At 39.0% G+C, this 14800-nt stretch overlaps 1 protein-coding gene across 1 annotated transcript in view; it reads left to right on the forward strand.

The window, feature by feature from the left end:
* HPRT1 (hypoxanthine phosphoribosyltransferase 1) overlaps positions 1 to 14800 on the forward strand; it is a 45257-nt gene that overhangs the window by 11829 nt on the left and 18628 nt on the right. The window contains exons 2-3 of the mRNA XM_030934501.1: positions 1857 to 1963; positions 3589 to 3772. Of these exons, the coding sequence (XP_030790361.1) occupies positions 1857 to 1963; positions 3589 to 3772 (291 nt within the window). The remainder of the gene's footprint in view (positions 1 to 1856; positions 1964 to 3588; positions 3773 to 14800) is intronic.

Raw genomic sequence — 14800 nt, forward strand, 5'->3', positions numbered from 1 at the left:
TTAGAGTATCTTTTATGATGGTACTTCATGAGTTGACTGTAACAATCTTAGACTTCTAAGAGTTTGGGTTTTCAAATGATCACTTAGCTTTTTTGGGTGATTTTTCCCCCCTACTGTGAGATGAGAGAGGCTGTTTGGATTTGGGATTGGAGTAGGGGGGACAGCAGTTTTTCTTTTCTTTTTCCAGGTAGGGTATTGCTGTGTCACCCAGGCTGGAGTGCAGTGGTGTGATCTCAGCTCACTGCAACCTCCACCTCCTGGGCTCAGGTGATCCTCCTGCTTCAGCCTCCCCAGGCACGTGCCACATGCCTGGCTAGTTTTTGTATTTTTGGTAGAGATGGGGTTTCACCATGTTGGCCAGGCTGGTCTCTAACTCCTGACCTCAGATGATCCACCTACCAGGGTCTCCCAAAATACTGGGATTACAGGCATGAGCCACTGCATCAGCCAGCAGTTTTTCTTGTTTTGTTTTGTTTTGTTTTGTTTTTTGAGGTAGGGTCTTTGTTGCCCACGCTGGAGTGCAGTGTTGTGATCATAGCTCACTGCATTCTCAAACTCCTGGGCTCAAGTGATTCCTTCTGCCTCAGCCTCCCGAGTAGCTGGGACAACAGGTGTGCACCACCATGCCTGGCAAATTTTTAAAAAGTTTTTTGTAGGGATGGGGTCTTCCTACATTCCCCATGTCGGTCTCGAACTCCTGGCCTCAAGCAACTCTCCTGTCTCAGCCACCCAAAGCACTGGGATTACAAGTGTGAGCCACCACGCCACGCCAGTTTTTCCTGTTCTGTGTGATATTTTATCTTGTTAGACTGCAGTGTGTTAAAATTTTGTTTTACTAAATTTTCAAACATACTCAAAAGTGGAGAGAATAGTATAATGAATACCCATATATCATCACCCATGTTTAGAATATTATTAAATATTAAGATTTTGCTGCATTTGTCTTAGCTCTTTAAAATTTTTCTTTTTCTCTTTGTGACCTAAAGGAAATTCCATATCATATCACTTGACTTCTATATTCTTGACTAAGATGACTAAGACATATAGTTATGTGGTGGGTTTTTGTTTTTTTCTTTTTTTTTTTTTTTTTGAGACGAAATCTCACTCTTGTCCCCCAGGCCGGAGTGCAATGGCGTGATCTCAGCTCACTGCAACCTCTGCCTCCCGGGTACAAGCGATTCTCCTGCCTCAGCTTCCCAAGTAGCTGAGATTACAGGCGCCTGCCACCATGCCCGGCTAATTTTTGTATTTTTAGTAGAGACGGGGGTGTTCACCATGTTGGCCAGGCTGGTCTCAAACTCCTGACCTCAGGTGATCTGCCCGCCTCGGCCTCCCGAAGTGCTGGGATTACAGGCCTGAGCCACTGCGCCCGGCCTGTTTTTTTTGTTTGTTTGTTTTTGAGACAGAGTCTTGCTCTGTTTCCCAGGCTGGAGTGAAGTGATGCGTTATTCTTGGCTCACTGCAACCTTCATCTCCCAGGTTCAAGTGATTCTCCTGCCTCAGCCTCCCAAGTAGCTGGGACTTCAGGCATGTGTCACCACACCCGGCTAGGTTTTTTGTATTTTTAGTAAAGATGGGATTTTGCCATGTTGCCAAGGCTGGTCTCGAACTCCTGAGCTCAGGCAGTCTTGCCTGCCTCAGCCTCCCAAAGTGCTGGGATTACAGGTGCGAACCAACGTGCCTGGCCTGTTGTTTTCTTATATAATTCATTATCATACCTACAAAGTTAACAGTTACTAATACCATCTTATACCCAGATTTCTCTGATAGACTAAGGTTATTTTTTAACATCTAAATCCAATCAAATGTTTGTATCCCGTAATGCTCTCATTGAAACAGCTATATTTCTTTTTCAGATTAGTGATGATGAACCAGGTTATGACCTTGATTTATTTTGCATACCTAATCATTATGCTGAGGATTTGGAAAGGGTGTTTATTCCTCATGGACTAATTATGGACAGGTAAGTAAGATCTTAAAATGAGGTTTTTTACTTTTTCTTATGTTAATTTCGAATGTCAGCAACTGTTCTGAGTACTTGCTATTTGAACATAAACTAGGCCAACTTATTAAATAATAGATGCTTTCTATTGTTAAAATATTCTTTATTAAAAAAAGAGAGGAGGGCCTTACTAATTACTTAGTATCAGTTGTGGTATAGTGGGACTCTGTAGGGACCAGAACAAAGTAAACATTGAAGGGAGATGGAAGAAGGAACTCTAGCCAGAGTCTTGCATTTCTCAGTTCTAAACAGGATAATGGGCTGGGGCTGAATCACATGAAGGCAAGGTCAGATTTTTATTATCATGCACATCTAGCTTGAAAATTTTCCGTTAAGTCAATTAACAGTGAAAAACCTTACCTGGTATTGAATGCTTGCCTTGTATGTCTGGCTATTCTGTGTTTTTATTTTAAAATTATAATATCAAAATATTTGTGTTATATATTCTAACTATGCATATATACATTTATATTTTAACATATGAGTATAGTTTTAAATGTTATTGGACACTTTTAATATTAGTGCATCTAGAGCTATCTAATATATTTTAAAGGTTGCATAGCATTCCATCTTATGGAGATACCATAACTGATTTAACCAGTTCACTATTGATAGACACTATCTTGTTCTTACAGACTGTACTAGAGGAAACATTCTTTTACATGTTTGGTATTTGTTCAGCTTTATTCAAGTGAAAATTCTGGTCAAGGGGAAAGAGTTCATTGAATATTTCGGTATTGCCAAATTATCCTCTAAGAAATTGAATCATTTTATACTCCTGATGTTATATGAGAGTGCCTTTTTCCTCACAATTTGTCTTTTTTTTTTTTTTTTTTTTTAAAGACAAGGTCTCTGTTGCCCAGGCTGGAGTGCAGCAGAATGATCACAGCTCACTGCAGTCTCAACCTCCTGGGTTCAAGCGATCCTCCCACCTCAGCCTCCTGAGTAGCTGGGACTATAGGTGTGCGCCACCACTGCCAGCTACTACTTTTATTTTGTAGACACAGGGTTCGCCTTGTTATCCAGGCTGGTCTTGAACTCCTGGGTTCAAGTGATCTGGCCCACCTCAGCCTCCCAAAGTGCTGGGATTATAGGTGTGAGCCACTGGCCCAGTTTCTACAGTCTGTTTTAATATTGTATATTATCCAAGAAATTTCATTTAATCAGAACCTGCCAGTCTAATGGGTGAAAATGATATCTTCTTTTTATTTGTGTTAAAAAAAATTATGATAGTGGTATGCTTGGTTTTTTTGAAGGTATCAAATTTTTTACCTTATGAAACATGGGGGCAAAGGATGTGTTACTTGGAAGATTTTTTAAAATTTTTTAATGCATTTTTTTGAGACAAGGTCTTCCTTTGTTGTCCAGGCTGGAATGCAGTGGCACAATCACAGTTCACTCCAGCCTCAACATCCTGCAATAAAGTGATTTTCCCACCTCACCTCTCGAGTAGCTGGGACTGCAAGTACATGCTACCATGCCTGGCTAATTTCCAGGCTGGTGTGGAAGTTTAATGACTAAGAGGTGTTTGTTATAAAGTTTAATGTATGAAACTTTCTATTAAATTCCCGATTTTATTTCTGTAGGACTGAACGTCTTGCTCGAGATGTGATGAAGGAGATGGGAGGCCATCACATTGTAGCCCTCTGTGTGCTCAAGGGGGGCTATAAATTCTTTGCTGACCTGCTGGATTACATCAAAGCACTGAATAGAAATAGTGATAGATCCATTCCTATGACTGTAGATTTTATCAGACTGAAGAGCTATTGTGTGAGTATATTTAATATATGATTCTTTTTAATGGCAACAGTAGGTTTTCTTATATTTTCTTTGAATCTCTGCAAACCATACTGGCATTCATTTCACTTGGTTACAGTGAGATTTTTCTAACATATTCACTAGTAGTTTACATCAAAGCCAATACTGTCTTTTTTAAACTAGTCACCTTGGAGGATATGTACTTATTTTACAGGTATGTGTGTGTTTTTTTAATAAACTTCTTTTAGGAATTGCTGTTGGGACTTGGGATGCTGTTTTCACTATACATACTCACTAGTGGCAGATATCCACTCTTGAGCTACGTTGGTTTGGGGCGAGTCAAAAGTCCTTTGGAGCTAGGTTTGACAAATAAGGTGGGTCAACACTTGTTTCCTAGAAAGCACGTGGAGAGCTAGAGCATTGGCAAATTGAAGAAACCACTTTTTTTTTTTAAACACACTTAAGAAAGGGGAGTGCAGGTATACCCGAGAGAGTATGGGTATACCAGAAACCACTTTTGATCCACAGTCACTCTGCCTGTGTCACACAATTGAAATGCATCACAACATTGACACTGTGGATGAAACAAAATCAGTGTGATCTTTACAAGTGAATTTCATTCATAATTTGATAGTGCAGATGTTTGATTTTTATTAGATTATTGTTTCTGATTTTATGTTGGGTTGGTATTTTCTGTGAGTTACTGTTTTCCTTTAAAATAGGAATTTTTCATACTCTTCAAAGATTAGAACAAATGTCCAGCTTTTGCTGTTTCATGAATGAGTCTTGTCCATCTTTGTAGAAACTCGCCTTATGTTCACATTTTTACTGAGAATAAGACCATTTATCTACATTTAACCTTCAACCTCATCCTCTCCATTAATCATCTGTTTGAGTGACCCAAGTTTTTGACCTTTTCCATGTTTACATCAGTCCTGTAGGTGATTGGGCAGCCATTTAAGTATTATTATAGACATTTTCCCTATCCCATTAAAACCCTTTATGCCCATATATCATAACATGACTTCCTACCCATAAGCTCCTTTTAACTTGTTAAAGTCTTGCTTGAATTACTTGTTTAAACACAAAATTTAGACTTTTACTCAACAAAAGTTATTGATTGATTGGTTAATTGATGTTTTACACTAGGACTTCATTCTAGTCAGTATAGTTGCTGGAAGTATAACTGGCCAGCCTTTAATACATTGCTGCTTAGAGTCAAAGTGTGTTCATGGTATGATTTATCTTTTTGGTCTTCTATAGCCTCCTTCCCCATCCCCATCAGTCTTAATCAGTCTTGTTATGTTATGACTAATCTTTGGGGATTTGTGTAGAATGTTATTTTAGATAAGCAAAAACGAGCAAAAAAATTAGGGGAGTTTAACTTTAATATTTTCTTTTAAAAATCATTTTATAGTTATAAGAGCAATTTTGAGTGGTAGAAGCACTTTGACATTTTATTTCCATTTTCTACTTTTACTTTTTTTCCTGTTTTAGATCTTAGAGGATTATTAAGCAGAACTCCTCAATTGATAAAAAGCATGACATCTTAAACATAAGCAAAGCATATCTTTGGGTTAATTTTCACATAGAAAACAATTTATTTTATGTGAAATTCTATGTAGATATACTTTTTTTTAGTATTTATTCACATATTTATTTAATTAATTTATTTATTTATTTTATTTTATTTTTTGAAATGGAGTCTTGGTCCATCACCCAGGTTGGAGTGAAGTGGCATGATCTCGGCTCACTGCAAGCTCCGTCTCCTGGTTTCACGCCGTTCTCCTGCCTCAGCCTCCCACATAGCTGGGACTACAGGCGCCCGCCACCACGCCCAGCTAATTTTTTGTATTTTTAGTAGAGACGGGGTTTCACTGTGTTAGCCGGGATGGTCTTGATCTCCTGACCTCGTGATCCACCCTCCTTGGCCTCCCAAAGTGCTGGGATTACAGGCGTGAGCCACCGTGCCCGGCATTTTATTTTATTTTATTTTATTTTATTTATTTATTTATTTATTTATTTTTTGAGATGGAGTCTCGCTCCATTGCCCAGACTGGAGTGCAGTGGCGCAATCGTAGCTCACTGCAACCTCTGCCTCCCGGGTTCAAGCGATTCTCCTGTCTCAACCTCCTGAGTAGGTGGGACTACAGGTGCCTGCCACCATGCCTGGGTAATTTTTGTATTTTTAGTAGAGACGGAGTTTCACCTTGTTGGTCAGGCTGGTCTCGAACCCCTGACCTCAGGTGATCCACCCACCTCGGCCTCCCAAAGTGCTGGGATTATAGGGGTGAGCCACCGAGCCTGGCCGACATGTTAATTTTTTTAAAAAGGCTTTATTGGGGTATATTTTATATGATATAATAATCACATGTTTTAACGGTACAATTCCAAGCTTTTTAGTATATTTATAAGGCTATGCAAGGAAGATATACTATTAAACAGTAGAAATTGAGAAAACTCTTCTAATAATACCTCTTGATTTGGTGATGGCTCATGCCTGTAATCTCAGTGCTTTGGAAGGCCAAGACAGCAGAATTACAGGAGGCCAGGGGTTTGAGACCAGCCTGGGTATCAACACAGTGATACACTATCTCTACAAATAATAAAAATAAAAATATCTGTTGGTTTGAAGTAACTTTTTTTTTTTTTTTTAAAAAAAGACAAGATCTCATTCTGTCACCCAGGCTGGAATGCAGTAGCAAGATCACAGCTCACTGTGGCTTTGACCTTCTGGACTCAAGTGATTTTCCCACCTTAGCCTCCCGAGTAGCTGGGACTACAGGTGTGCACCACCATGACTGGCTAATTTTTTTTATGTTTGTAGAGATTGGGTCTTACTATGTTGCACAGACTGATCCCAAACTCCTGGGCTTAAGCAGTCTTCCCACCTCAGCCTCTAAAAGTGCTGGGATTACAGGCTTGAGTCACCATGCCCAGCTTGAAGTAACATTTCTACCCTGTTTAATAATTCAGCAGCTTGTCATGTAAGATATTCATATATGCATATAAAACATTAGGCAGCTTAATTTGGTAAAACTGTAAAATGGAAATTTTAAATTGTTTGCAGCATCAATAACATTGATGTTAGTATGATTTTTACATGCTGATCTTGACCGATTTGAAACAGTGAGTTAAAATCTGCTGATCCATACTAAATCCTAAAGAAATATTCTATGAACTATTAAATGTTTCCAGACTATATAAAGAAGCATTATGACATAAACACACCCATCTTTTTTTTTTTTTTGGAAATAAAAACTCCATTTTTCTTATTAAAGAAAACATGCTTATTAGAAAACATACGGCTGGGTACAGTGGCACACGTAATTCCAGTGCTTTGGGAGATCGAGGTGGGAGCGTCACTCAAGGCCAGGAGTTTGAGACCAGCCTAGGCAACATAATGAGACCTCATCTCTACACAAAAAGAATTAGTTGCGCATGGTGGCGTGTACCTGTAGTCCCAGCTACTTGGGAGGTAGAGGCAGGAGCATCCCTTGAGCCCAGGAGTCTGAGACTGCAGGAGTTTGAGACAGAGGGAGACCCTGTCTTAAAAAAATAAGAAAGAAAATACAACTGCAGAAAATTATAAAGGATTTCAGTCATTCCAAATATCACTGCCACTTTTTATTTAGAATATTCTAAAGAATTCTCTGTGTACACACACACATGCGTACTCTTTTTTTTTTTTTTTTTTTTTTTTTTTTTTTTTTTTTTTTTTTTAAACATCGTAATGTTTTTATTTCAAAAGTGTATAAAAATACCCAATACTAATGAGCATTTAGCATAAGTAAAACACAATTGTAAGGACTTTACATATGTTAACCTACATGATTCTTGCAAGAATTTTAGAAGATAGATACTATTATTTTCCACATTTTATAGATAAAGAAACTGACACCAAGCATGTAATATGCCTAAGATCATACAGCCAGTAAGTGAGAAAGCCAGAATTTGAGTCCAGGTATTTCACTCCAAAGCACACACTCCACCCCACTAAATACATGGCATCTATAGTGATGGGTATTTAACTTTCCCAGCTGGAAATAGCATAAAGTGTTTCAAATATCCAAGGAACCATGTTTTTTTTTTTTTTTTTTTTCCGGTTGAAAATACAACTGGTTATAACATTCGTTTTTTTCTGGAAGCAGATAGCCTTTGCCATGCCTTCCAGTTGGCACCTTGCCCCTTGCTAATGTGCATGGATGGGTGCCTTTTGCTTTGCAGCCTGCCAGTAGAACGTGACCTTGGCAGCCCGGTGTGCCAGCCAAGATTCCAGAAGAGCGAAAGTAGCTCTTAACTTCCTGAAGAAACTCTTTGAATCACCAACTATGCCTTGCCATATCCACATGGCACTATTTCACAAGGGGCACATAAGCTAATGACTCTAATTGGGACTCAGTTGTCTCTCTAATAAATTCTTTCCTTAATTTTGTGTTTTTCTATGGTTGGAATTTCCTAATGTCTAAAATATTCTTTTTTTTTTTTTTTTTTTTTTTTTTTTTTATTATACTTTAAGTTCTAGGGTACATGTGCATAACGTGCAGGTTTGTTACATATGTATACTTATGCCATGTTGGTGTGCTGCACCCATCAACTCGTCAGCACCCATCAATTCATCATTTATATCATGTATAACTCCCCAATGCAATCCCTCCCTCCTCCCCCCTCCCCCCTCCCCATGATAGACCCCAGTGTGTGATGTTCCCCTTCCCGAGTCCAAGTGATCTCATTGTTCAGTTCCCACCTATGAGTGAGAACATGCGGTGTTTGGTTTTCTCTTCTTGTGATAGTTTGCTAAGAATGATGGTTTCCAGCTGCATCCATGTCCCTACAAAGGACGCAAACTCATCCTTTTTTATGGCTGCATAGTATTCCATGGTGTATATGTGCCACATTTTCTTAATCCAGTCTGTCACAGATGGACATTTGGGTTGATTCCAAGTCTTTGCTATTGTGAATAGTGCCGCAATAAACATACGTGTACATGTGTCTTTGTAGTAGACTAATTTATAATCCTTTGGGTATATACCCAGTAGTGGGATGGCTGGGTCATATGGTACATCTAGTTCTAGATCCTTGAGGAATTGCCATACTGTTTTCCATAATGGTTGAACTAGTTTACAATCCCACCAACAGTGTAAAAGTGTTCCTATTTCTCCACATCCTCTCCAGCACCTGTTGTTTCCTGACTTCTTAATGATTGCCATTCTAACTGGTGTGAGATGGTATCTCATTGTGGTTTTGATTTGCATTTCTCTGATGGCCAGTGATGATGAGCATTTTTTCATGTGTCTGTTGGCTGTATGAATATCTTCTTTTGAGAAATGTCTGTTCATATCCTTTCCCCACTTTTTGATGGGGTTGTTTGTTTTTTTCTCGTATATTTGTTTGAGTTCTTTGTAGATTCTGGATATTAGCCCTTTGTCAGATGAGTAGGTTGCAAAAATTTTCTCCCATTCTGTAGGTTGCCTGTTCACTCTGATGGTAGTTTCTTTTGCTGTGCAAAAGCTCTTTAGTTTAATGAGATCCCATTTGTCAATTATGGCTTTTGCTGCCGTTGCTTTTGGTGTTTTAGACATGAAGTCCTTGCCCATGCCTATGTCCTGAATGGTACTACCTAGATTTTCTTCTAGGGTTTTTATGGTATTAGGTCTAACATTTAAGTCTCTAATCCATCTTGAATTAATCTTCGTATAAGGGGTAAGGAAAGGATCCAGTTTCAGCTTTCTACTTATGGCTAGCCAATTTTCCCAGCACCATTTATTAAATAGGGAATCCTTTCCCCATTTCTTGTTTCTCTCAGGTTTGTCAAAGATCAGATGGCTGTAGATGTGCGGTATTATTTCTGAGGACTCTGTTCTGTTCCATTGGTCTATATCTCTGTTTTGGTACCAGTACCATGCTGTTTTGGTTACTGTAGCCTTGTAGTATAGTTTGAAGTCAGGTAGCGTGATGCCTCCAGCTTTGTCCTTTTGACTTAGGATTGTCTTGGCAATGCGGGCTCTTTTTTGGTTCCATATGAACTTTAAAGCAGTTTTTTCCAATTCTGTGAAGAAAGTCATTGGTAGCTTGATGGGGATGGCATTGAATCTATAAATAACCTTGGGGAGTATGGCCATTTTCACGATATTGATTCTTCCTATCCATGAGCATGGTATGTTCTTCCATTTGTTTGTGTCCTCTTTGATTTCACTGAGCAGTGGTTTGTAGTTCTCCTTGAAGAGGTCCTTTACATCCCTTGTAAGCTTTAATAGCCTACCCACCAAAAAAAGTCCAGGACCAGATGGATTCACAGCTGAATTCTACCAGAGGTACAAGGAGGAGCTGGTACCATTCCTTCTGAAACTATTCCAATCAATAGAAAAAGAGGGAATCCTCCCTAACTCATTTTATGAGGCCAACATCATCCTGATACCAAAGCCTGGCAGAGACACAACAAAAAAAGAGAATTTTAGACCAATATCCCTGATGAACATTGATGCAAAAATCCTCAATAAAATACTGGCAAACCGGATTCAGCAGCACATCAAAAAGCTTATCCACCATGATCAAGTGGGCTTCATCCCTGGGATGCAAGGCTGGTTCAACATTCGCAAATCAATAAACGTAATCCAGCATATAAACAGAACCAAAGACAAGAACCACATGATTGTCTCAATAGATGCAGAAAAGGCTTTTGACAAAATTCAACAGCCCTTCATGCTAAAAACGCTCAATAAATTCGGTATTGATGGAACGTACCTCAAAATAATAAGAGCTATTTATGACAAACCCACAGCTAATATCATACTGAATGGGCAAAAACTGGAAAAATTCCCTTTGAAAACTGGCACAAGACAGGGATGCCCTCTCTCACCACTCCTATTCAACATAGTGTTGGAAGTTCTGGCTAGGGCAATCAGGCAAGAGAAAGAAATCAAGGGTATCCAGTTAGGAAAAGAAGAAGTCAAATTGTCCCTGTTTGCAGATGACATGATTGTATATTTAGAAAACCCCATCGTCTCAGCCCAAAATCTCCTTAAGCTGATAAGCAACTTCAGCAAAGTCTCAGGATACAAAATTAATGTGCAAAAATCACAAGCATTCTTATACACCAGCAACAGACAAGCAGAGAGCCAAATCAGGAATGAACTTCCATTCACAATTGCTTCAAAGAGAATCAAATACATGCGTACTCTTAATCCAAGTAGCTAGGTAGGATTTTATTTACCTATTGTCTAGATGGGAAATTGCCTGGGGATTCCAAATACCTATTTCATTAAATTAAAGATGCCGCTGATTTTAAGACTTAACACTATTTTTCATACTGCCAGGAAAGAAACACTACCAGTTTTAATTGTAAATTGTCATCAATTGTAATACATCAGGTTAGAGCTATTATTAATAAAGTGTGAATGTGAATCTTAGAGCAATGAAATATAGTACTATATATTTGATGACTTTTTCTGTCCTATGATATTCAGAAAGTGAAAGTTAAATATGGGCTGGGCATGGTGGCTCACACCTGTAATCCCAGTACTTTGGGAAGTCAAGATGGGAGGATGGCTTGAACCCAGGAGTTCAAGACCAGCCTAGGCAACGTAGCGAGATGCCATCTCAAAATATTAAAAATAAGTAAATAAATAAAAAGAAGGTTAAGTATGCAAATGTATTTCCTTTGTTGTGAATTTATTTCAATTTTATAGTGATTTTTTTTTTTTTTTTGAGACAAAGTCTCGCTCTTGACCCCCAGGCTGGAGTGTGATGGCATGATCTCAGCTCACTGCAACCTCTGCCTCCCAGGTTCAAGCTATTCTCCTGCCGTGGCTCCCCAAGTAGCTGGGATTACAGGAACCTGCCGCCATTCCTGACTAATTTTTGTATTTTTAGTTGAGATGGGGTTTCACCATGTTGGCCAGACTGGTCTAGAACTCCTGACCTCAGGTGATCCACCCGCCTCGGCTTCCCAAAGTGCTGGGATTACAGCCGTGAGCCACCGTGCCTGGTCAGTGATTTCTTTTTTTTTCTTTTTTTTTTGAGACAGGATCTTGCTCTGTCACCCAGGCTGGAGTGCAGTGGTGCCATCTTGGTTCACTGCAACCTCTGCTTGGGCTCAAGCAATCTTCCCACCTCACTCTCGAGTAGTGGGAACCACAGGTGTGTGCCACCACACCTGACTAATTTTTGTATTTTTTTGTAGAAACAGGGTTTTGCCATGTTGCCCAGGTTGATCTCAAACTCCTGGGCTCAAACAATCCAACTGCCTTGGCTTCCCTAATTGAGATTACAGGCATGGGCCACTGTACCCAATCTAGTGGTTTTTAAATTTTTATTTATTTTTTTTTTTTACCAAAGCCTCAGGAGGAAAACTTGATACACAAGTAAATTTTATTGGAAATGTTTTTGTGTGGACCTTAAGCAGAGGGAAAATTAGTCTGCATTATGGTGTATTCAGACTAAATGACTGATATTAAAATGAAATTATCCTTAGGATTTGCAATCTTAGAGAAAACTTTTTCATTTTTATTTTTTTTGAGTTACAAATTATCTCCATTTACATTTGAGAAGAGTGAGTCACAGAGGAATTAAGTAACTTAATCAAGATCTTACAAGTCTTTGATTTGAACCCAATCTTTTAACTCTGTAGAACTCAGAATCACTCTTATCTGGAAAAACTTTTTAACTGATGTGGATCCTCTAATGTGGGCTTCCTATTATTCATTCTCTATTGGTCAGAAGTTTTGTAAGCAGACAGAATTCATTTTGCCAATTATGGGATTTTTCCTCAGTTGCAGTCAAGGTTCATAAAACTATAACTCTTTATCTTTAATTAGAATTTTTTTTGAGACAAGGTCTTGCTCTGTTGCCCAGACTGGAATGCTCATTGCAGCTTTGAACTCCTGGGCTCAAGGGATCCTCTGCCTCAGCCTCCCAAGTATCTGGGACTACAAGCACATGCCATTACCCCTGACTAATTTTTTTTTTTTTTTAATTTGTAGAGATAGGGTCTTGCTATGCTGGTCTCAAATTCCTGGTCTCAAGCAATCCTTCTGCCTTGGTCTCCCAGAGTGCTGAGATTACAGACGTCAGCCGTTGCACCTGGCCAAAACGATAACTTAAAATACACACACACACACACACACACACACACACACACGTGTATCTCAAAAGCATCAAAAGAGGAAAGCTGTAGCTTTAGTCTTGATCTTGATAGTGACTTGATTAGGCTATCTGTTTAACATCAAAGATGCAAATTAATACTTTCTTTGAGTGAGAATATTAAAAATGCAGAAAACATGGAAGTAGTTTTTTATTTTAAATTGTAGTCTGTATGTTTAAGGTGTACAACATGATGTTATGGGATTCATATAGGTGGTTAAAAGATTACTGCAGTGAAGCAAATTAACATATCCTTCAACTCACATAGTTACCCATTTTTTTTTTGTTTGGTGGCAAGAGGAGCTTAAAATCTCATTTAGCGTGAATCCCAAATACAGCACAATTTTATTACCTGTATTTCTCATGTTGTACATTATATTTCTAGACTTGTTCATCCTACATATCTGCTACTTTGTATCCTCTGAGCTGCATCTCCCCATTTTCTCACTTGCCCCCCAAGTAGTTTCTTAAAGTGTCTCATATAAGAGGGCAGTAGCTTTCAGCTTAAACTTTTTCTCTGTATGTATTTAGTCAATTTCTTTGAGGTATACTTTTTTCTCCAGCATAGTTAGATGTAGGTATACCACTTTGATGTTGACACTAATTTACCTAGAACTTATCTTCTGCAAATCTGTCTCTATTTCCATCTCTGTCTCCATCTTTGTCTCTGTCTCTATCTATCTGTCTGTCTGTCTGCCTGCCTGCCTGCCTGCCTGCCTGCCTGCCTGCCTGCCTACCTACCTACCAACCTACCTACTAACCAAAGCAAATTCATGTCCTTCTCCTATTTATTGAATTGAGACCATAGACAGGGGTGAGAGAAAAAATTTGGCAGGAATGGGGATGTGTATTATCTGTGGCATAAGGAAACTTTACAGAAGTAGGGTCAAAAGTATACTTTCTAGTTTTTTCCCATGACTTTTCACTTTGATGTAGCCCTTATCAGGCAACTGAGGTTTTATATAAGTCCCCTGATTCTTAGAACATGAAGGCGCAGTATTCAAGTTTGGTCCCTTGAAACCACAAATTTTGTGCAAAAAATTAAGAAAATTGAATAATTTCCTCATCAAATATGTATTGATCATCTGTTATACAGCCATGAGAAGTGGTTCTGTTGAACACGTTTATTTTATCAGATCCCAATTCTAAACCAGGCATAGAATGGAAACCATGAAGATAGGATGGAATAACTTCTGAATGTTTGAAAATAGTGTACTTAAAAATACCAGGTGATTTTTGTTTGTTTGTTTTTTGTTTGTTTGTTTGTTTTTGAGACAAGGTCTCACTCTGTCACCCAGGCTGGAGTGTGGTGGTGCAATCTCACCTCATTGCAGACTTGACCTCCCAGGCTCAGGTGATCTTCCACCTCAGCTTCCCAAGTAGCTGGGACTACAGGACCACTTGTCACCATGCCAAGCTAATTTTTTATATTTTTTGTAGAGACACGGTTTCACCATGTTGCCCAGGCTGGTCTAGAATTCCTGTGCTTAAGCGATCCTCCCACCACAGCCTCCCAAAGTGCTAGGATTACAGGCATGAGCCACCACGCCTGGCTGAAAATACCAGGTTTTTAAGTATCAGCACTACCTCTTCAGTCTTTTCTATTACTATGTTGTGCTCAGTGGTATTTTTTATTTAATTAGAGCAGTGCTGTTCAATAGAACTTTCTTTGAGGATGGAAATCTTTTGTGTCCCTGCTGTGTGGTACAGAGCCACTAGTGACATGTGGCTTTTGAGCACTTGACACATCTTGTGCAGCACAGGAACTGCATTTTTAAGGAATTGATACGCCACACGTGGCTACCGTATGGGCCAGGGTCGGACTGGATGATTTGTAAGGATTCTGCTTCATCAGTGTCATTTTTTAACTGACAGAAACCTTTAGTTTTTTTTTTTTTT

Source organism: Rhinopithecus roxellana, chromosome 7, assembly GCF_007565055.1.
Source record: "Rhinopithecus roxellana isolate Shanxi Qingling chromosome 7, ASM756505v1, whole genome shotgun sequence".
Taxonomy (NCBI): Eukaryota; Metazoa; Chordata; class Mammalia; order Primates; family Cercopithecidae; genus Rhinopithecus; species Rhinopithecus roxellana.